The following is a 23,453-nucleotide window of genomic DNA, read 5'->3' as shown; positions in this document are numbered from 1 at the left end:
AAAAATAGCTTTAATTGTGTTCTTTATTCAATTACTGGAATACATTTCTGACCTTGTGACACAAGCAGACCACAATATTTGTTAACACTATTTTAGATTGTGTTGCAATTTTCAAATGTCCGTATCGAGGCATTTGTTTTAATTGGTCCAATAAACACAATTTGGTGGTAATCCAATTGTTGTGAATTGACGTGAGCTTGTATGTCTGCTGTTAACTGGAAGTGTCCCACAGATAATGCTACAATAAATTCTCACAGAAACAGGTGGATATATAGGTCAAACATCCAGGGACTTATTGAGCATAGCAGCATGAGAAGGGTACATAATGCCAATGGACATCTGTATAGATTTACAATTAACTGTAATTGGAAAGGTTAGAGTCAGTCGAAGATGAAAATCATGAAAAGAATGATTCCTGCACAGGGCAGGGAATATTATTGACATCACCTGTTTCATGCACTTCTGACATAAAATCAGAATGTAACCTGACCAGTTTAAAACAGAAGAAGGAAGTGCTGCATGGGTTCAGTCACAGTGGCTTTTGATCACTTCTCTTTGAAACTTTGTACTTTTCCATTAAATATGCAGTGAATAACCAGATGAACTCATTTAAAACCTAGGTTGTTTTTGTTTTTCAATATACATTTTATTGTTTTGTTTGGTGTTGTATTTAGGTCATGGTGATTGATCATGGATTAGGTTTATATCTTAACCCATGGGTTAGGGATGTTGAAAGTTTGTGTGGTTTCATTTAGCTGGTAATTATCTTAGGAAATCTTCTCCAAATGTTGAAAAACTGCACCCTCTGGTGTCTCAAAGCCATACAGTTACACCACTAAGGGTACCATATGTCTGAAATGTTTTATTAACGTGCAATTTAATTTAATACACTAAATTAGGTTTTCTTTTGTTGATTTAGTAAATTATTGTATATTTTTGTGGTTCAAAAGAACAATATATATTTTTAAAGAATACATAGCTAGAAATCCTAGGAACATAATCAGTCAGAAGGTTAAATGGAAAATGAAATGAAATGGCTAAAGTGGTGAGATGGTGAGAACATTCAGAAAAATAAATGCTAACTCATCCTCTTTGTTTAACAAAAAATAAAAGTTAATTCTGAACTACTATCTACATGAAATATACACACACATGGGAGTTCTGTCTCTCCAGCTCTTTGATAAACACATTTTCAGGTAGCAGCACTCTAGAAATGAGTAAGAGACACCTATTTAAGAAAATCACTTACAGTAGTAGGCTATTCACATTCTATAGGCTCCCCATTAACTACTGTAAATGATGAAAATATGAATATGAATAGTACTAATAATGTGCACAGTGCATATTTGATCATTTCAAGGCAGACAAGCCAAAGCAAAAACACAAACTACCACATGCAAACCACCTATCATGTAGCTTTATATAGCTAACTAATGCAGTACATTGTGAACATTTTAATTAAATCACTCTTTCACAGATCCAGCGATTGTGTCCACCACATGGAGCGTCATTCCATCCTCCACCATACAACTCAGCACAGTCTTCTCCTCCAAGGTTGTTAGGCTCACTGTTGTTCCAGTACCTGGAGAAGAAGGAACATTTCATTTATTACAACTTTACAACATGACAACAATCTTTTTACACTCTAAATAATGTTTTGTAATGTGAATCTATAGATTTTTAGACAAATAATAGTCATAGTTGCATTCATTATAACAATTTATCCCCTTTAGAAAATAGGCAAAAAGACAAAATATGTGAAATGAACTTAAATGTTTTTTTTATGTTTTTATTTAACAAGAGAAGAATGAAGATAGGTGAAGTCTTACGTCGGAGTGGTCAGGTTTGTTGCATCTACCCACTTCCAGATTCCTTCCATGTCTCTGTCAGTCAATCCCAGCCACACTCTCTGGTTTAAACTGCCAACAAAGTCCTGAACAAAAAAGTTGCTTGTTACTATAGGTCAGTGGTTCTCAAAGTGGATTCCAGGGACTCTGTGGGTTCCTTTAGGGGGTTCTAAATTGACCCATACAAGTCTGTAACTTTAACGGGTCCATTTGGTTCCTTTTGTACACTGTCAGAGTTAAGGGGAGACCTTGAAATATGACAGTTTGAGAAACAAGAGAAGCAAGTGTGCATGCAAGCACGCACGCCAGTGGCAGCTCCAAGGGATAATCAGCAGGGGTGCCTTACATTTTCCATGGGGGGCACTTTATTTTGAACACACCCCTATATACCGGTAGCAAGCCGATTTTTGCTGCGTTTGAGCCAAACTAGTGATGTCCATTACAAGTTTTCTCACTGAAAAGATTTGAATTTCCCGTGCTGCATGGACAACAACACAAGAATATAAACAAACTAAAATCAACACAGCTCAGTGCATCACCAGTGTAGGCTACCTTTTACCCCCCAATGCCCCCCTGTTGAGCCGCCTATGACGCACGCACGCATGCACGCACGCACGCACGCACGCACATGCACCATACCTGTTTTCTTTGCTCTTTATGATGATCAGGTCTGATTGGTTGTCTATACAGTATTGTCTGCTCTCCTCCCAGGTTTTTCTCTCAGTAGAGATGTAATAACACAGTCCACCACCAAATGTGAATCCACCATATGATTCTAAAAACAAAGTCATGTTAGCAACTCTTTTATTTATGTATGTATGTATTTGGTGTGTGTGTGTGTGTGTGTGTGTGTGCGCGCGCGCGCGCGCGCGCGCGCGTGTGTGTGTGTGTGTGTGTGTGTGTGTGTGTGTGTGTGTGTGTGTGTGTGTGTGTGTGTGTGTGTGTGTGTGTGTGCTCAATGTAAGATTAATTCAGATTAATTACAATGAATGGTACACTGAATGAAGAAAAACTGATATGTTTCACTCACCACAAGAAGTCTTATTCAGGGCATCTTCAGTAAGGTTCTTACATTTGACCTCTAACTGTTTAAAACTAGTCTCTAACAGATCCTTCTGGTGAGTCAGGTTAATAAGTCTGATCTGCAACAAAAGTTTCTCTTCAGTCAGGTTGTTGTAACTGGTCTTTAACAGGTTGTAACTCGTTACCAGTTGGTCTCCCTCCACCATGTAGGACTGGTCTGCAAGGGAACAATATTTGGAAATGGGAGATTTGTAATTTAAAAACGAACAATATTGTCCCACTACCAATGCTGCTACAGCTACTGTTGTTGCTAATAAATAGGCTATATTACTACAACTAATATATTTGATGGGGTACACAATCATGCTAATGTATTGATAATATAGATATGTTGGTTCATCACAGATATTTAAAACATTACAATAAATGTTTGAATCTTGGCTTACAGAGAGACAGTCGGAGACCAATGTTGAGAAGAGCTTGAGCAACACAAAGCAATCCAACACCGGCTCCAACCAGCTTGTACAGTCTGATGTCTGGAGGCACACCTACAAGCACACGCACGCACGCACACACACACGCGCACACGCACGCGCACGCACACACACACGCACACACGCACACGCACACGCACAAACACACACACACACACACACACACACACACACACACACACACACACACACACACACCTTAGAACCTCTTTTTTTAAAGGTTTAAAAGTTTTTTTATTATTATTATTATTTTAGCATCATCTCTTACCAGGCTGCAGTGTCTTCTGTGGTTCTTCCTCCCGAGTTGCTGTCTTGATCCCAACATTCTCATAGATCACATCTTCCTCCTTTTGCATCTCAATCTTTTCAGAATGTCTAGCAGCCATGTCTACTTTTATGACTTGAATTCTTCCAGCAGTTTTTTGAAATGGTCCACCTCTTCACATCACACTGAGTAAAATAAAATACAGGTGACCTTGCTTTTATCTCAATGCATCTCTTCCTTTTTTTTGGTTCGTTCTGCCCTCAAGTCTAACAATTATTTGTAGCCTATACAAGCGTGCCAGTAAATGCAAGTTGTTTTATGGCCGTTGTTAATTTAATACAAGTCAAAGCCAAATCGCACTAGTCCCTCTTCCGTGTCCTTGTTTTATTGTTAATAGAGTGACCTTTTTTTTAGGTTGTGTTATTAGTTTCGTAGGCGCTTATGTTTTTATGGGGGTTTCAGATCCTCTACTGTAAAGGGCTTTTAACTATTAAATGATTTGTCATTCAATTTTTTCGCTGCGCTTCCCCTGTAAACAAATCTGTGTGTTGTTAAAAGAGGACCTTATACCTTCCCTAATAAAAAGGTGACGTAATTCCCTTTTTAATTTGAATCGGTGTATTTAGTTTATTTATTAATAGCATTCATAGCAAGGGTGCAGGCCCCAAGCTATCAGGGCCTATGAGCTACATTATGTATTATTGTTTGCAAATTAAGTAACTATGTCTTCCCTAGTGTTTCAAAACGTTACATCAAAGATCATCATCATCATCATCATCATCATCATCATCAACATCAAGTTCAGATTGAAGATAGACAGGGGTTTCCTCATTTTATAATAGGATACATGTATTGTATCATATAAGGCATGGCTTGCCCCTACCAATATGGCATCCGCATTGAATCATTCCTCCAGTGAACAGCAGTGTCTGTATGCCCTTACCTAATGTATATCTCTGTTTACTATGATCAAGCATAATCCCGGCTTGTGCTTGTGATCTTATATCTTTAAATAAATATAAATTGAACTTGAACCAGACAGACAAAGCCAGAGGGCCATCATCACTGACACCACAGTTAACACCATAGTTGGCCTGTCATTTGAGTGGTGGTAAAGGGGAGTTTTGTGTGAGTTCCACACAGGCACTAATTAAGTATCCTCTCAGCTCTCAGGCTATATTAGCCGGGGATCCAGTCCCTCAAAATGGGAGAGGACCTGTGATGTTCTGCCGCACTTTTTATTTCTGTTTTATCTATTAGTTTGGTCATTAAGGTCCACAGAATGAGAGGCCTGCTCTGCCGGAAACATCGCGAAAAAAAGTTATGGCCATTTGTATATTCACTGTCCCATTGACTCCACTAGAAATATATTATAAAAAAAGAAAAATAATCTACTTTAAGTAGCATGTGAGGGGTCAAACTAGGGGTTCTTCATCATTCTGAATCCATTGCAAGCATTTGTTTCGCATGAAAAACATCCCTTGGACAAAATGTTGGCCACCCAAAACAGTGAAAAGTGGAAAAAAAGTGATGACTCATCACTTTTAACAGTATTTGGGGGCCAATATTTTGCCAAAGGAATGTTTTTCATGCAAAGCAAATGCTTGCAATGGATTCAGAATGATGAAGGGAACCCATAGTTTGACCCCTCACATGCTACTTAAAGCAGATTTATTTTCTTTTTTTAATATTGGAGTGGAGTCAATGGGACAGTGAATATACAAATGGCCATAACTTTTTTTCGCGATGTTTCCAGCAGAGCAGGCCTCTCATTCTGTGGACCTTAATGACCAAACTAATTGATAAAACAGAAATAAAAAGTGCGGCAGAAAATCACATGTCCTACCCTATTCCTTGAGCTTTTGGGCATGTGAATCCCCGACTATATTGTCAGCTACCCTGTGGTGGAAAAAGTATTCACATATTTTACTTAAGTAAAAGTATCAATACTGCAGTGTAGAAAATACTCTGTTACAAGTAAGAGTCTGGAATTCAAAATGTACTTGAAGTATGAAAGTGTTGGCATCAAAATGTACTTAAAGTACAAAATGTTTGAAAATAGCAGATCTGCAAGCTCACAACACATCGTGATGCGACACGTTGTGAGCTTGTAGATCGGCTATTTTCAAATAGCCACGGTATAAAATAGGGATAAAGTGGTTTATGTATGTTTTATGATATTATAATATATATCTGCAAAGTAACTAGTAAACTAAAGTTTTCAAATAATTGTAGTGGAGTAAAAGTACAACATTTGGATCCGAGATGTACAGTAGTGGAGTAGAAGTAAAAGTGCAGCAACCTGAAGTTCCTGGTTGTGCCAGCAGTATGACAATGTGCGGTCACTAATGACAACCATATCTAACAAACAATTAAATGACAAATCACATCCCACTTCCCCTTTATTTGAAGAACCACATACACTGGATATACGTAGGGTGAACTGCACACAGACTAAAAATAAATAAAAAACAGGAAACACCAGTGTTCATGTGGTGGGTTGTAATAAGATTGTGTGACAGCACACAGAGCCAAACGACTGTGTACATGACAGAAACACACATTCCAAAAGGTAAATGAGTCAACTCTGTGCACTAGAAAATCATATTCTATCAAGTTGAAGTTTGAGCATCTCTTAATCACATGTTTAACTTAAGAATGTGAAGATTCTGAGAAAGCACATGAACAATATTTGTTCCATAGTGGTTTCTTGACACTTGTTCTCAGAACATGCAGGGATATTTAACCAACCTCAATATTAAGGATGTGTCTTGGAGAACTCATGCATATCGACAGCATGTCTGATTTCCTGATATATCTGAGGAAGAATCCCAGTATAAATGACCACTGTCAAGACATACTGGCCGGACATACTGAACAGAATGTTTGTTCCCCATGACATTTGCCATTTGTAGACCCATATGTTATGTATGTTTCAGAGTTCAGTAGGCTATAGCAGAGGTTCTCAAACCTTTTCATCCATGACACCCCTGAATCACATTGACCACCTACATGTACATTTATGTCATTATGGTTAGAAAGTATTCGATTCCATTTAGGACAGATTGAAAATAACTATATACTTGATGTTAACCACCAACATTCACCAAAAATAGCAGATCTACAAGCTCACAACACGTCACAACTTGATGCGTTGTAAGCTTGTAGATTGGCCATTTTTTGGTGAAGAGGTTTCTAGATTGAAAAAGAACGCACAAAGGATAGTGCAACTCAAGTCCGTTTTACTCAGGGTTTAAGTGGTTAAACTGAAGTGATATAAATTCCAAATATAAGTATTCTGGGGACTGGCGTCACGACCCACACTTTGAGAAACCCTGATGTATAGCATGTGCAAATTGTGCATCACAAAACTACAAATGGCTTATCAAAAATCTCAAAGATGGTCAAATGGTACAAACTAAAGCATTAAAAGCCAGCAACAGGCCCGTTCCGACTTCCGAACGGGAACCGCACTAGTTCATTTAATATCTGTATCTGTATTTTTTGTTCCTGTATTGGTGCACATGGTCGGAAGTGCCAACGAGTGGTACCTGAATGCAATCAGCTCATAGCTCCATGAATCATCTTTGGGAAGGAAAGAATACTGTTTTAAATCCAGCCCTAAGGCATAACCAAACAAATGTATTTCCTCACACACCCTTGATCAAAAGACATACAGTAGAACATAGATACTCTGATGGTTAAATTCAATCTACCAATCATTTCAGATAAAGTACCATTATGCCCTGCTAGAGTCTGTTAAAGGAGTAAACAGTTCAGCTTCTGTATACTTTTATACTGTACATAAACTCAGGAAACAAGGATGAAATTTGATGAAGCCTTTACTTAACACAAGACAGTACAATAATACATCCCACTCCTTACACATTCACGCATATAGCAAACACTAAACTACAATAACACATGAATACTACTACACATAACCGCAAACTGAAGTGAGCTGAAGAGAACTTAACGCAAAGAACCAGAATATGACGCACACACGCACGCAAAAAAAAACAACAGAATAACTAAATCAAAATGTGGCACCCCATCTTTAATATTACAAATGCTCATGCAGAATATCATAATCTTTTTTACAATGCTTTCAAAAATGTTACTCCAAAAAGCACCTCTTAACATGTGCTAAAGAAAATGTAATTTGCAACAGAGCACCTAAAAACTGTCACTTCTGAAACTGTTACAAGCTGAAAACGTGTTGCTTTACACCGCATTTCAAGCTTGAGGATCAGCTATTTTTGATACTTGGGCATTAGTAGGGCATACATTTATGAAAAACTAAACAAAAAGAAACCCACACAAAACCCTAAAAAGGTTTGAGAACCCCTGGTATAGAGCATTAACAAATTCATCCACCAGGGGCATTAACAACTCATTCTTATGACTTCCTATCTCGCCAAGCTTTATAAACTATACATTTTTTAAAGAGAAAACAATAAAAAAAGAAAAATATGCGAATATTCGACTTCGGTGAACAACGTCGAATAGTGACTTTGATATTCGAATATTCGAATATTTGGTGAATGCCCTATCATCTTCATCATCATCCCTCACAGAGCGACACTGTTGGGGATCTGATCAGGGGAGAGGTAGTAGAAGGGCATCCTCTTTCCCTCATTCCTTTGTTTGATGCCACGGCTGATGTCTGCCAGCTCCTTCCTGAAGGCCTCCATGGCCTGCTTCACCGACCTCTCTGTGAAGTGCTCATCGGGGTACATGCCCAGATACAGCTGGAGAGGATAAACCACAAATTGACCTTCTTTTAGGCCAGTATAGACAGTTCTCAAACTCTTTTGTGCCATAAGGACCCCCAAATTGATGTTTCTTTTACCGCTGACCCCCATCTGAAAATGTTTTGTGCCAGGGACCCCCAGAAGAGAAGATTTGTGCAAAACTAAAAACTAAAGTCAAAACTATTCTTTTAACAGTTTGAAAAACTTTCCAAAATAGCAGGTATGCTCTTAACGAGGCACAAAGTGACTCTTGTAGCAGATCTACATGGTCAGAAGGAACAAATTGTGACACGTTGTGAGCTTGTATATCTGCTATTTTCAAAAAAAAAAAATCTTCTGTTTTCAAAGTATGTTCAGGTGGGGGTCCACAGCCAAATACGCATCAAGCTGGTGGTCTTTGACATGAAAAAAAGAAATGTCCTAGAACAACTGCTAACAACTGTGCTAATAGTACAGGGGTATTCAATGTTTTTCAGGCCAAGGTCCCCTTAGCTGAGAGAGAGATGAAGCAGGGACCCCCACTACATATTGATTCATGTTTTCAGATATTTAACGACTTCAATACCTTGTAAACTTGACCTTTGGCTTGATACTTTGGCTTGATACTGTACTGTACTTTACTTGACCTTTGGCTTGATACTGTACTGTACTTTACTTGATACTGATACTGTACTTTTTTCTATTGCAAACTTCTAATAAATTCTTCAATCAATCAATACTTGGTTGGTTTGCTCTTTGTTTACCTCTACACCAAAATTCTTCACCAAAAATAGACGATCTACATTCTCCTGAGCTTGTAGCCTGTTGGCACAGTATAATGTATTACAGTAGGGATAGTGTTTAGTAGTGTACCTCGTCGTCCTGGTACTGCGTGAGGGCCCAGACGGCCCCCAGGTGCCAGCAGGAGCGGCCGCGGTCCGGCAGGCTGGCCATGATCAGTTGCAGATCCACCAGACCCTTCCTCCTGGGAGGGGGCTTCCGCATGGTGGGGGGGGCGTTGGGGATCCAGGAGCACCAGTCATACTGAAGCACACACACACACACACACACACACACACACACACACACACACACACACACACACACACACACACACACACACACACACACACACACACACACACACAGGCAGTGGTGGAAGGAGTAATTAGGGGTTCAGAGTCTTGCTCAAGGACACTTCGACGCTAACTCTGGGGGACAATTTACAATTTAGGCATTTAGCTGACGCTCTTAATCCAGAGTGATTTACAATAAGCAGGTAATACGTCATCAATACAATAAGCAGGATAATAAGCAAGATAATACGTCAATACATCAACAACAATACAACAAATACATACAGTAGGAATATCAATCTAGAAAACAATAACGTAGGTAGACCACGCACCTAATCATTAAAAACGTTTTGTATTTGCTCTAGTACTTGAGTACTTGGTTACTTTACACCACTGATACTGAAGCACACACAAAGAAAGTCGTGTCACAATTGATCACTCCCGAGCCCCTACTCCCTACTACTAGCAGGTGTCCTTTTCAGCTCTAGACCCAAAAGATAAAATTGGTGCCTCCCTGGGACCCAAGTCAGAATATGACAGGTTAATAGTGTAAAATAGCTCTTTGTGTGAGCTGATATGACCTTCAGCTTTCTTGTAAAGAACTCACCTGTCCAGAGTTGATGGCTGAGTGCTGGGCTGACGCTGTGAAGATGATCACTGTCACATACTCTGTGAGCTCCTCGCGTGTCCTCAACGACTTGGGAAACTCTAGACATGGGAAGAAACAGATGAGGCTTGCATCGTGCATCATTCAGACTTTGACATACATTGGTTGTAACTCGTATGTGATCAAATAAACAAAACTAAACTGTATTGATTATGCTAGTAGGGCTGAATGGGTTTGAATATGATGTACTAGAATCTAATGCAAATCTCTTTCCTACAGTACATTTCCAGTCTGTCCTCCCTGTATAGAACACACCATTGTCAAACAAACCAATGACATTGAAAGTGGAATGCTTGCTGGCTTAATGCACGCGAGCGCGCACACACACACACACACACACACACACACACACAGTCACACACACACACACACACACACACACACACACACACACACACACACACACACACACACACACACACACACACACACACACACACACACACACACCACAGTAGTGGAAGTCCTGCAGGCCACAGCTGACCACCTCTCTGACGAAGGCCTGGATCTCCTGGTCTCCCTGCACTGTGTCATCACTGCTGTAGTAGATGTTCACCACCGCTGACACCAAGCTGAAAGAGGAACAAAGAAACAAACAACTACTGTCACATCATTCTCTATAACAGTGGTTCTCAACCTTTTCATGTCAAGATCCCCAGGTGTATTTGGCTACGGACCCTGATCTGAAAGGATTTTGTGAAGGGGCCCCATAACAGAATATTTTATAGTTGAAATCCTTCAAAATTATTCTAAAATTCTAAAAAAAATTAGTTAAAGTTGTTGAACTGACTTTGACACTACAGTATTATAATAGGCACCCTCTTAAACCCCCTCTGAAACCCCCTCAAGGACTCCTGGGAGTCCCCGGACCCCACTTTGAGAATCACTGCTCTGTAATGTTCTTTTCCTCACTCTCACTTGCTCAAACCTTGTATTTCCAGCAGCAAAAATAACACATCTACATGCACACTAGTGAGTTTGTAGGCCTATGTTATTATTATAATTTATTTATTTATTAATAACATTTCCTGAAAATGAACGGTTTTGGACATACAACGTATAATTGGTCTCACCTCTTAATGGCCTCCCACACTCTCAGGCCATCGTCTCTGTAGAAGTAGGAGGGCAGCTCCTCTGTGTTGTCCAGGCCACGGGCTCTGATGGCGTCAGGGAAGCACAGCGACCTGAAAGTTAGCGACTTCATTCCCTTCCGCATCAGTTGAATATGGCCGCCTCCACCGGTAACATTGGCCTGGATGGGAAAACAAGGAGGATATGTAGATGTGATTCAATGTTTATTACAAATGTTTTTATTCCATGGCCCCCCAAATTAATATGTATTTATCAGCACAACCCCATCTGAAATTATTTTGTGCCAGGGGCCCCCATACAAGATGTGTGTTCTTAAAATGTTCCAAATTGTTCACAATATTTACGCTAGTCGCTCGAGAAAACGCCATGGAGTCACAGAAGTCAGGAGAGTTTATCCAAGAATACTGGTCACTTACTTAGGGTTCATCTGGGAGCATGAATGTATCAGAAGGTTTCAAGGCAATCTGCCTGTTCGATTTTGAGATATTGTTTGTGCAATTGGACATTTTGACCACAGGGTGGCAATAGAGGAAAGGACAGACATTGTCAAAATCCTGGGAGCATGCACATTGAGTTTCATGGCACACTTGCCTTATGATTTTGAGCTTGTAGATTTTTGAGCTATTTGAAATCTTGACACATATGCAAATGTAAATTCTGGCCTAATGGTTGTGCCGTGGTAGAGGAAAATAGTTCATGAAGGTTTCAAATAAATTCTGCCAGTCGTTTTCCAGGTATGTTTTGGGGGACCAAAGTGTAGCTATAGGCCTATTGTTATTGAAAACATACAGTATAATACACATAATATTATTATAAATTGTGTAACTCTGTATGCCTGGACGCAGGATAAGGAATGTAACGAGCAGCCAGAGAGATCATGTTTGGAGACAGAATGGAAAACAGGATGCTTGCCACAGGTCGGCCTGACCCATCCTGGCTACAGAACTGTGTACGTGAGATGCAATGGCAGGGGAAAAGAACATTCTCTGGCAAATATTATGTGTGTGGTAATACATTATGTTTTGCCAAGAATAGTTCATCTTGATCGGTCAGACAAAATATGATCTGGTTAAAGTGAAATGCCTTGAGAATAGTCCTAAACCTTTGCTGATATTATCTCTTGAATTAGTAATTTGCTCACCTTGTCAAAAATGCCTCCCTCACCGATGAGCTGCTCTCTGGCCTTGGTGTTGATGGCGATGGTGAACCGAAAGTGCGGGATGAGTAGCTGTAGAATAAGGCAATCAATCAATCAATCAATCAACCAATCAATCAATCAATCAATCAATCACCAAACTAATGAACCAAACAAATATCTATACAGAATGAGATTAATCAACACCTGAGGCCGATTCCATAAATGCCTTCTAAATTAAACAGTTTTCTGAAAAACATATTTTTCTATATCAGTGCTCAAACATCTTTATGTCAAGGACTGCAGACCCCCGTCTGAAAAGTTTTTCTTCCCGGGACCCCCTCAGACGCAAAGATTTTAGTTATAAATGTTATGTTAAATGTAAAAAAAAAAAAAGTTATATTCAAAGATTTGCACAAATTTGCACAAAATTCTTTTTTGAACAGCTAAAAGTATAAAATAAAATCTAAAATTGACACACAGATGCTTGCCATGTCTAAATGGGTCAAGGGGAAACATCATCATTACCTTATAGACGGGGTGGACGGCAGGAAGCTGCCTGTAGAGGGCGATAGAGAACACCTCGGAGATGAGGTGGGTCCTCAGCAGGTGTGTGACGTTCTGGTGGACCTGGAAGTCGGAGGAGCGGACCCACATCTTGGCCAGCAGCCAGTCATAGTGAGCGTCGCTGGGCAGGAAGATGGGACTGTCCTCCCCCGGAGTCTGTCCCAGCTGAGAGGCCATGGAGGAGGCATACAACGGGGGAGAACAGGAAAAATAGAGAGACAAAGATATAGTTATTATGTTCTGTTCTGTTCATTGTATTTCACATGGACATTGTCATTGCATTGGCTGTCCAGATGCATGGCTTGAATGTTTTAGCACAGTGGTTCTCAACCTTTTCAGGCCGCGACCCCCAAAATAATCATATTTTAACTGGGGACCCCCACCCTGCACAAGCACTTGGAATTGTAGGAGTTGGCATTGCATTTAGTTTGACGCGATCTATTCCATTGTGAAAATAGCTATTTTCACAATTTCTGCCTCTAATATTTGACAATTTGACCAATGTTTGATAAGAGGTACTTAAAAGGTCTTTAAAGTCCTTACATTTTCACTTTAGAAATGTGCAGATACCCTGTATACACTTATACTGTATGTTGGTCTGTTTACTGTTGAGTGAGAAAACAATGATAACATTTAGCTAAACATCTGGGGACCCCCCACAATAATTTGGGGACACCTCTGGGGGTCCCGACCCACAGGTTGAGAACCATTGTTCTAGCACAAGTGTTAATTGTCCACAGGAGGCTTTTCTGAGTAGAATAAAGGCCCTTTCCTACTGGGCACGATAATGATAAAGATAACGATTGAAGTGGATGGTAGTGTCCACACCACAACGATAAAGCCGTCATAATTGATGTGAACGCCGGTGGGAATGAAGCTTATATTATTCTGTAATCTCTGTAATCAAAGTCGGACACAATACATACATTGTTAAACAATAGAAGCATAATTTTACCAATAAACCAGTCAAAATCTATTCATGCCACATGATCATAATCATGTTTTATTGTCCCATAGGGATATTCAATTTCTGTTCAACAGACAGACATACAACAATACAACACAATTCAACAGAAAGACACAGAACAACAAAACAATACAACTTAACACTAAGACAATACGTAGGTCGGCCAGGATAGGCTACACAAGCCAACACATTAGCAAGGCAGAAAAGGCAAATGGCAGTCTACAGAAAATAATGTCTGTTTTTTCCATCATCATGTCGTTGTAAACGTAAATTTTATTTAAGAAATAATCATAAAAAAGTATAATTGAAAAAATAAAAATGCATGGCCCCTCAGGCAAAAATGCAAGATGCACTTTGTAATTTACCCAGACTTTAACCAAGCACTTAAACCCCAGCACCCGTAAAGCAGCAGATCGACAAGCTCACAGTGCATTGTGAGCTTGATCAGCCATTTTCGGCAAAAGCTTTTTCCCCAACAATAACAGAAAAGGGAAAATACACCGACATAGAGCCCTGAGGGACTCCTCCGCTCAACCGTGTAGGGTTCAAGTGTTTAAAACAAAGAACAAGTAGGAAATGGCATGCTAAGAACATGACTGATGCAGCACCCACCTGTATGGCCAGAGGCATCATGTCGTTGTGAGCGTTCCTGTAGAGCAGACAGATGGGAGCTGACAGGTACTGCTGTGTGTCTGGGTCTGTGCTGTTTGCACTGATGTCTTCTAATATCTCATAGTCTGCTATGTAGATGTTACCAGCCTGAAAACACACTTTAAACAGTTAGCGTGAGTTTAAAATCGTCGTCGTCAGGTCGAAACCTCTTATCTCCATATTCTAACTTTTTGTAAATGAATGCTCTGCTTGATCATACTACTGTGTCGCACAAAAGTATAATAAAGTAACGTGTCGCTTTGCGAAGTGTTTTGAGCTTGTAGATCTGCTACTTTTGCTGTTTTGGAATTTGTATCCTAAAGCTCGAAACGTGGCGCAAAGCGGCGCGTTTTGAGCTTGTTGTAGATCTGCTATTTTTGCTGTTTTTGAGTTTGAATTTGAAAGGTAACAGTGTTGGACATGATGAGGTTTCCACCCGACAGAGACAATATTTGACCATGCTGTTTTGTGTTTCCCTCGAGGCAAAAACTAAAACAAAAGGACATATTATGATCACATCATCACATAAGTGCTGATCAAGTTAACAGCTTTATATGTGCGTGGAATTCACCACTATTCATCCTCCATGGCATCTGTATTGAATCAGTGCAGCTGCAGTCAATCTAAGTTCAAATGGGCCTAACCAAGGACAAATTGCAATAGTAATGTGTCATAGCTTTTATTGGTCCTAATACCCTCGTACATTGTGTATTAAATCTTTATTCATTAGTTTCAGAGTGGCGCAGTCTTGGCGAAATGGTGTTAACTATTACAGTGCACCTATCCAAAATATTTGGTTGTGAATAAAGAGTTGTTAGCGTACCTGTATCTCCTGCTCCAGAGTCATGTTTCTCTCCAGACAGGCAGCCACCATCTCATGGCTGACGGGGAACTTGTCTGGGAGCTCCAGGCATTTCTGGATCACTACTGGGTTGCAACCATTCAGGAACTGGTAGCCAAATAGCACGTCCTCCTTCCAGTGCTCCATCACATACTCTGCACAACACAACACAACACAACACAACACAACACAACACAACACAACACAACACAACACAACACAACACAACACAACACAATGGAACACAATAGATTAAGATATCTTTGTCGCCTTTAGACAGATGCAATTATTTTCCCTGTGCTGTATGTATTTGTATGTTGGTTACAAAAACACACTGTACAGCATACAGCAAGAACAATTACAATTTAGTAATTTACAGTAGCACAGGGGGTTTTAAACTTTTTTTTAGACTCAGGGCACCCCTATACATGACTATATTTCCTCCATGGCACCCCTGAATTACAGAATCTTACATCATATTACGTGTTACATCTGCGAAATGCAAACAAACAAGGGGTCGGCAACCTTGTGCCATGTTTCTGTAACAAAAACATCCAAAAGATTATGTCAGTCCATATACTGTACATACACACATTTTCTTTCACATCGGGGCATTGTAATGACCATTAGACTCGGGGGAATAAACCCCATCTATCTCCCAGACTCCCACCCCATCTTATTCAAATCATCAGTCAGAGTTCAGAGTTTTCAGAGTTCAGAGTTTTATTGACTCTGCCTTGTCTACTTGAAGAGAAAATCCTTGCTCTCACACTTATGCCATGCCGTGTGCCAGTGATTACCCTCCACCCATGCCTATGATGGCGGGGGGAGCTCTTCCTTCCGACATGTTGCCACTCCGACAGTGACTTCTTATTGTCGGAGTGGCAACACTTCCATAGAGGTTAAGGTTGGGGTTAGTGTCGGAATGGACATGTCGGAATGGAGAGATGCACTCAATGGCACCCATGCCTGAGGTTGCCTGTATCCCAACTGTAGATAATAGAGTGATGTATAAATCTAGAACGGAGTGGTATTAGCTAAATACCCTATTCAGTTTTGAGATTGAGTTGGATTCATAATGATCAGAGTCTGACCTGACATGGTGTTTTTGATTTTCACAAAGATCTGTTCAAAATCAGTGAAGTCATCCCAGGAGGACTGGAACAAGTCTATGAACTGGTTCAGAAACAGGTTCTCTATTCTGTAGGGAAGAATGGACATCATCATCATCATCACCATTATCATTACCATCGGCATCACATTAAACACGTTGTAGTCAGTGATTCTCAACCTTTTGAATTTCACAGACCCCCAGTTTGAGCCTGTACGCATGCATTTCTAGTTCGAGTTACAGACCCGTAAGGGTCCACCCATTTGGAACCCTGGTGGCCCCCGACTGTACTTTTAAAAGTATCTCTCCCTGACAGCCATCTTTCCCTTGATATCACGAAAACCGAGGAGTTTGCATTGAACTTCAGGAAGAACAGGGAAGAAAAGCTATGACTATAACACTGACGAAGGCATGTGCGCCGAAACGTGTTTGTTATCCAAAGGCCGCTGCCGCTTCTTTATTAAAAAAGACTCCTATTTAAAGTGAGTGCGGAGTGTTTCTTTTCATATGTATTTCTTGATTCCGCCCCCTGAAACCCCTCAGACTGTATGAGTTGAGAGAACCTTTATTGAAGGAAGAAAAGCCGCAAATACACCTCCCCTCTGCAGTCCCAGAGAGTATAAAGGAGTACAAGATCCTCAAGGCATCATTATTAAACAAAAGGAAGGAGTGACTGTAATACACGTTCACACATGCACTTTGTTTGGTGACCTCTTGTCCTGTTTTTACTGCTTTTATTGTGTAGCCTGCAAAACACCCCGGTCGCGGAATTCAATATAATTTTCATTCTGCTGAATGAAAATTACATTGAATTCCACGACGGGGTAGTTTACCTATAGGTTGTCTTTTTCTATAATCCTTTTTAAGCTATTGTTTATGGCTTTAAGCATGCATGGAGCTTTCCAGCTTAAGATTTTCTCATGCATGTGTATACCTGCACAACGAATACAGGTAATACAAATAGAATTAAAACTGAATCTGAATCAGCAGTAGCCTACTGTGTGGCGTACAGATTATTGCAGAGTGAGACATACAGTACAGCTTCAGCTGTATGGTGCAGTGTACAGAGATTGGGAGCAGGAATCACTGTAAATGAGTTCAAATCTATGAGCTTTCTGCTATTTCTGAAAAAGATATGATGCAACATGCATGAGTTCATACTAAAAGTTAAAACAACTTCCTCTTATTGTAAACAAGATAATCATTATCCTTAATTCTTGTCTAATTTGATGCAAGCTTGTAGCTCTGTTCTTTTTGGCAAACAGAAACAACACCATCATAGCTGGAGAGTGAATTATGTCTGTGACAAAAGTCTGAACGCTGGTTTTAGATTTTTTTATACTTTGTTATGGTAGACTCTTGAGTCTTTGCATATTTTCTTCATCTTTTCTATGGCAACAATCTGTAACAGGCTGTTACTGGCTGACAAGTAGTAGGCCTACTACTCCCTGAAGATCATAAGAACAGTATGTCCAAATGGGGATTCTGTCCTGGAAGAGTCGTAACTTGTGGATTGCAAATAAAGCCAGAGCGATATATCAGTTTGGCCAATGTGTCTGCCAATATTTTATGTTTCGGACAACATCTGTGTTGGCAGTTGTGCAGCCGATGGTTCCCGAGTGCTAAACACTTTCCACCAGTTGGTGTCCCTGTTTTTGGGTGTGTAATTTGTAGGCAAGAATTTACAGTGTAAAATAGGTCTCGTGTCACACAAATTCGACATTTTTCAAATTGATTACAATAGATTTTGTGGTAGTAGTCTAGGACTCTTCAATGAAGTCGGGATTGGCATTGGACCCAAAGATCTGGCACCAGTCAGGCTTCAGTGTCAACAGCGTTCAACGAAGCCAACTAGTGTTCTTTGGTCTGCTCACGTTTCACTTCAGCTAGCAGGGTGATGAAGGCAGCTAGTATATGTTTTACTGTAGTTCAGCTAGGAGTAGTTTAGGTAGCAGAGTGATATGAAGGCAGAACATACGCTTTAGTGTAGTTCAGTGTGAAGTCAACGTCTTTGTCAGTGTCGAAGCGGAGGTCCCGCGGCAGGTCACTGTGCTCTTTAGCATCCATGCTCATAGGGAAGCCTGGTCGCCACTCACTCCATCTATAGGGTTAAAGGAGCATTTTTGTGCTGAACATTTTAACTAAAGCGTAAAAGGAGCACTTCACCCATTTTCACTGGAGTCAAATTCTTTGGAAACGTGGATCTTGCCTGTACACATTTCGCCTCCATTCCAACTCCTTCTGTCGGTGTTGCTTGCCCTGCGTTGTGTTGTCGTCCTGTGGCAAACGTGCTAAAACACAGATGACAAACAGATGTTTAGACTAGTGGAAGAGATAATATTATATCACACATTTCAGACACTGTACATTTCCCAAAAGCAGATGTAGGCCTACAATAAGTATTTCAATCTGCTGCAGCCAGATTGAAATACAAAGACCGGCATGTACCTACAGAAAAGTTTAAAACTGGACACTTTCATCTGTTAAGTGCCGCAGCCATTCGCACCAACAACTACAATTGTGTGAGATAATTAGGTGAACATAATGTTCTGCAACAGGGGCACCAAACACTCAATGCTCAGTCCAGTTGTGTCAGAGCCCATACAGAGGGGGAGAGAGAGAGAGATCTCTGTGGTGCTGAAAGACTCATGCAAGGCTATATACCGTAGATGTAATCTGTTAATCTAACAAAACCTTATGAGGATTAATCTTGTTAGATCGACTACCCCCAGATGCCCCTCCACTAGATTGTTGTTGTTATAGTTGCACCGTGGACTGTACCATCCAATTACTTTTGTCATTCATAGATATACATGTATCTCAGTGTGAACGGCGCTTACCGTGGACATTGTCTTAACTGGCCCCTACAATAATGCACAATTTGCATTTATTTTTTATTTCATTTATTTATTCATTGTGCCAGATTAAGACTAATGGCAGCACCGGGGCCAATTCTCTTTCTTTTCGCCAGGCCACAGTTGCAAATAAGAAACAGTTCTTAACTTTCTCTAACCTGCCTGGTTAGAGAAACATACGGACCAAAAGATAAACATAGTCAGGTGTGCACAGATGAGTAAAAGACTATACCTCGTCCATCGCGGAGAACTACTTGCTTGTCTCCCACCAGCCAGCGGAAGCAGGGAAACTCCAGGCACTCCTCCGCCGGGGTCTTCACCGTCACGTACATGCAGTACCAGTCATCCTGAACCCAGTACTTCTTCTTCTCGATCTTCACCATCTCAACGTCACCCAGGCTCTCCCGTACGTTCACATCATACGAGTCCACCTGCATACAGGTGTTGGCCAAGGGGAACATACAGAATACACTGAGTTACATTTTTCTTTGTTTGCATTTTTTTCTTAAATGGGCTATAGGCCTAACCGATGTTTTTTTATTTATACTTTTCTTTTTTTAATCTACGCCAGGCCCGAACAGCCAGGGGCTGGGATTATGTTTCCAGTGCTGTGATGGTGTCCGCCTGTCCATCTACCTGTCTGTCTATCTGTCTGTGAACAGCTAGCATCTAGGGCATTGCTTCACCGATCCACACACACTCCCAGTAGGCCAAGACAAATGTTTCAAATCTGCCTCATGGTGACGCTTGTGGCATCAATGAAATGGCAAGAAAGAGTATTAAAGGAAAGTTTAATCTAGCACAATTATTCCAGTATAATTATCACGAGCAAATGCCACTAAATGGTTAAGTAAGACTCCACAATGTTGGCAAGAACAAGGGCCTGGTAGGAAATAACAAAATGTCTACACCCCATGAAAGATGTATCGAGGGACCCATGGTGAACCTCACCACGTCCTGTGGTTAATGATGGGGTGGCACGGCAGACCAAGGTCATCATAGCGTGCCCACACTTTAGATGGTGGGAAGCAGTTGGACAAACAAGTCTGATGCCAGCCCAGGAAAGTTGTGTAATTAAACCAGTGAATGTGGCATAAAATCCCTAAGGATCAAGATAAGGCCATTAGGCCATGTCATGGCAAAAGTCTATTGTTAAGAACGTGACATGATTTATAGATGTTTTGAAAGATGAAGGATAATGACGGTATGAAACCCAAAGTCGGGTAGATGGGCCTCAGACAATCTGTATCACACTTGCTGCATTATGTGTCTCTGTAGACTTAACCTCTGCATTGCATAAATAAAGCCACGCTTGAGATTCAACAATTGTCTCCAGACTCTTGATCAGTTCTCTGGAGGAAGAACCACAACGCACTATAACTGGCAGACTTTCTCAAAACACATTTTAACTGCTGTTTCCCAAATGTTTTAGCCCTGTGACCCAAAAGAGAAATATGCCCAGTACACAAACAATGAAGATAGCAGATCTACAAGCTCACAACGCATCACAGAGCTTGCAGATCGGCTATTTTCACTACTCCTTAATTATTATTATATTTTATTTTTTGAATTTCTTAGACGTGTTTGCTTGATTGTTTGTAAAAAAACAAAAAAAATATATTTTAGATCTTCTAAAATTAAAAAGATTTTTTTGAGAGGGGAAAATCTTTTGAAAAATATATTTTATTTTTTAGGGAAAAGAATATAGGATTTTCGTGACCCATAAATATTGGTCCCACATTGCTCTGGTTCTCAAACGCTTACATATCAAGGACCCTCAGATTTGTATGTTTGGCCACAGAACCCATCTGAAAATATTTAAAGCCAGGGACCCCATTCAAGATTTGTGTTCTTAAAATATTTAGAAAATATTCCAACATTTGTCACATGAAAAACCCAAAACAAATAGCCGATCTTCACGCTACTGAGCTTGTAGATTTTCATATAGCCTATACGTATACGGTTAAAGTGGTTAAACTGATTTTGATGCTATAACTTATTCTGATGCAGGGGACCCCCTCAAGGACCCCTGGTGGTCCCCCAGACACCACTTGGTACCACTTTGAAATGTGATATTTAAACGTCCGTTTACAAGGTTTTTTTCCCCCTTCTTTCCAGTTCAGGCTTGAGCAACACATTCCAGACCAGAGTGGAATGTGTGTAAAACATATGCAAACAATTAGCATTGTTGTTTCCTGTTGTTTCCCTGCCTCGAGCCTCGAGGTTACTGTCAGTTCTGCTAATCTCAAAAACATGTCAATCCATCACAGGGGTGTCGCACCAAATTCTGGGCCCTGGGTACAAGGATTCACTGTGGGCCCCCCATGAATGTTCGTCACAGGTGGAGGGGGTATAACCCATTTAGAACGCATTAGGCTTTGGCTATTGAAAAATAGCAGATCTACAAGCTCCCAGCGTGTCACAGAGTGCTGCGCTGCGAGCTTGTAGATCTGCTATTTTTGAAAGATCTTGAAAATGTGCGCAAGAAACCTATGTTTCTATGTCAGTGGTGCTCAGACTTTTTCATGTGAAGGACCCTCGAAATTATATGTATTTGGCCACGGACCCCACATGTCTCAAAATATTTAGTTCCAGGGACCCCCCAGAAGCAAAATTTGAGTTACAAATGTTTTAAAAAAGACATATTATATTCAAAGATTTGCACACATTTTCATGACTGAAAAATAGCAGATCTACAAGCTCGCAGTGCCGCACTGTGAGCTTGTATACCTGCTATTTTTCAATAGCTAAAGTATAAAATAATTAAGGCCCTTCCACCTTGGGCCCTAGTAACTCAGTCCCACTTTACTGTATTTTACTGTGTCAACCAACAGAGAATATTCCAGCCTAAGTTATTCTTATTCTTATTTTGTTTTCAAATAGGTCTTCAAATAGTTTATAACTTTACTTTTCCAAGAGAGGACAGACTGTTTTAGGTGCAAGAGGATACCTTTATTTAACCAGGGAAAGTATGCTAAGCTGGAGTGCTCTTTTTATAGAGCACTCCAGCTCTAGTGCTCTCTCTCCCACACACACACACACACACACACACACACGCACGCACGCACGCACGCACGCACGCACGCACGCACGCACGCACGCACGCACGCACGCACGCACGAACGAACACACACACACACACACACACACACACACACACACACACACACACACACACACACACACACACACACACACACACACACACACACACACACACCAAAAGATCACCATCTTATGAGTGTGGCTATAATTGGCTTTGCAAGTCAATTATAGCCAATCAGAATATGAAACATGAAATATGATAGATCTCCATATTACTCTATTTTAGACAGTAGGCTACAAATAATGTTTTGTGATCCAATTCTGCAAAGAAGCTACAGCTGGAGAGCAGGAATATTTAAAAAATCATACCTACATACATACCTACAACCATACCTAGATACCTACATACCTACATACATACCTACACCTACATGTACACACATATATTTTAAAAAGAAGAAATCCAAAACACTGCAAGTCCATGTAATTTAAATGTATCATCCTATATAAAATGGTTTCACATTTCTTAAGCAAAGCGAGACATTACATACCGTACATAACACTTCCATAACATAACATGCCACCTTACCGCCCCCCTCTCGAAGGCATTGTGCAGAGGTTTGTCCAGCAGTGTTCTGTCGCTGCATCCCTCGGTGCCGAGCAGCGTTATATAGATGTAGTCATCAGTTCCCTCAAACCACTGGTTCCCTGTAGCGACGGTCACCGTGTAGGAGGGCATGATGCACAGGACAAGACCAGACACCTTCAGATGATGATGATGACCGAAGCCTCCGGCAGAAAGCTCAACGTCTGACTGACTGAGACTGAAGCAGACTAGTCTTCAGTTCAAACACTGCTCCCAGCCCACCTCCTCATGTTTCCAACCCAGTGGTGGAAAGAAACTATAAGTACTTTTACTCAAGCAGTGGAGGAAGGTAACTAAGTACATTTACTCAAGTACTGTATTTAAGTCAAGTACTACAGTTTTTCTTACTTTGCTTGAGCATTTCCAATTTTCAGTACTTTTCCTTCCGCTCCACTACATCTCAGAGGGAAATATTATACTTTTACTCCACAACAATTA

General features: G+C 40.5%; 1 protein-coding gene across 1 annotated transcript; it reads right to left on the bottom strand.

Annotated features, from left to right (window-relative positions):
• Window positions 1–8,200: 8,200 nt before the first annotated feature.
• Window positions 8,201–23,108, bottom strand: LOC308282050 (polyunsaturated fatty acid 5-lipoxygenase-like; the record flags this gene model as incomplete). Its single annotated transcript, XM_080722398.1, has 14 exons — window positions 8,201–8,380; window positions 9,236–9,406; window positions 10,046–10,146; window positions 10,556–10,677; window positions 11,179–11,357; window positions 12,339–12,425; window positions 12,861–13,064; window positions 14,479–14,625; window positions 15,341–15,513; window positions 16,453–16,559; window positions 18,448–18,570; window positions 18,679–18,760; window positions 19,557–19,755; window positions 22,959–23,108. The coding sequence occupies 14 exons, from the start codon at window positions 23,106–23,108 to the stop codon at window positions 8,201–8,203; spliced, it is 2,025 nt and encodes a 674-aa protein (XP_080578524.1).
• Window positions 23,109–23,453: the final 345 nt, after the last annotated feature.

Source organism: Nannobrachium achirus, assembly GCF_963921795.1.
Source record: "Nannobrachium achirus genome assembly, chromosome: 3".
In the NCBI taxonomy this organism is placed as follows: domain Eukaryota; kingdom Metazoa; phylum Chordata; class Actinopteri; order Myctophiformes; family Myctophidae; genus Nannobrachium; species Nannobrachium achirus.
This window is presented reverse-complemented; position numbering and strand designations above follow the sequence as displayed.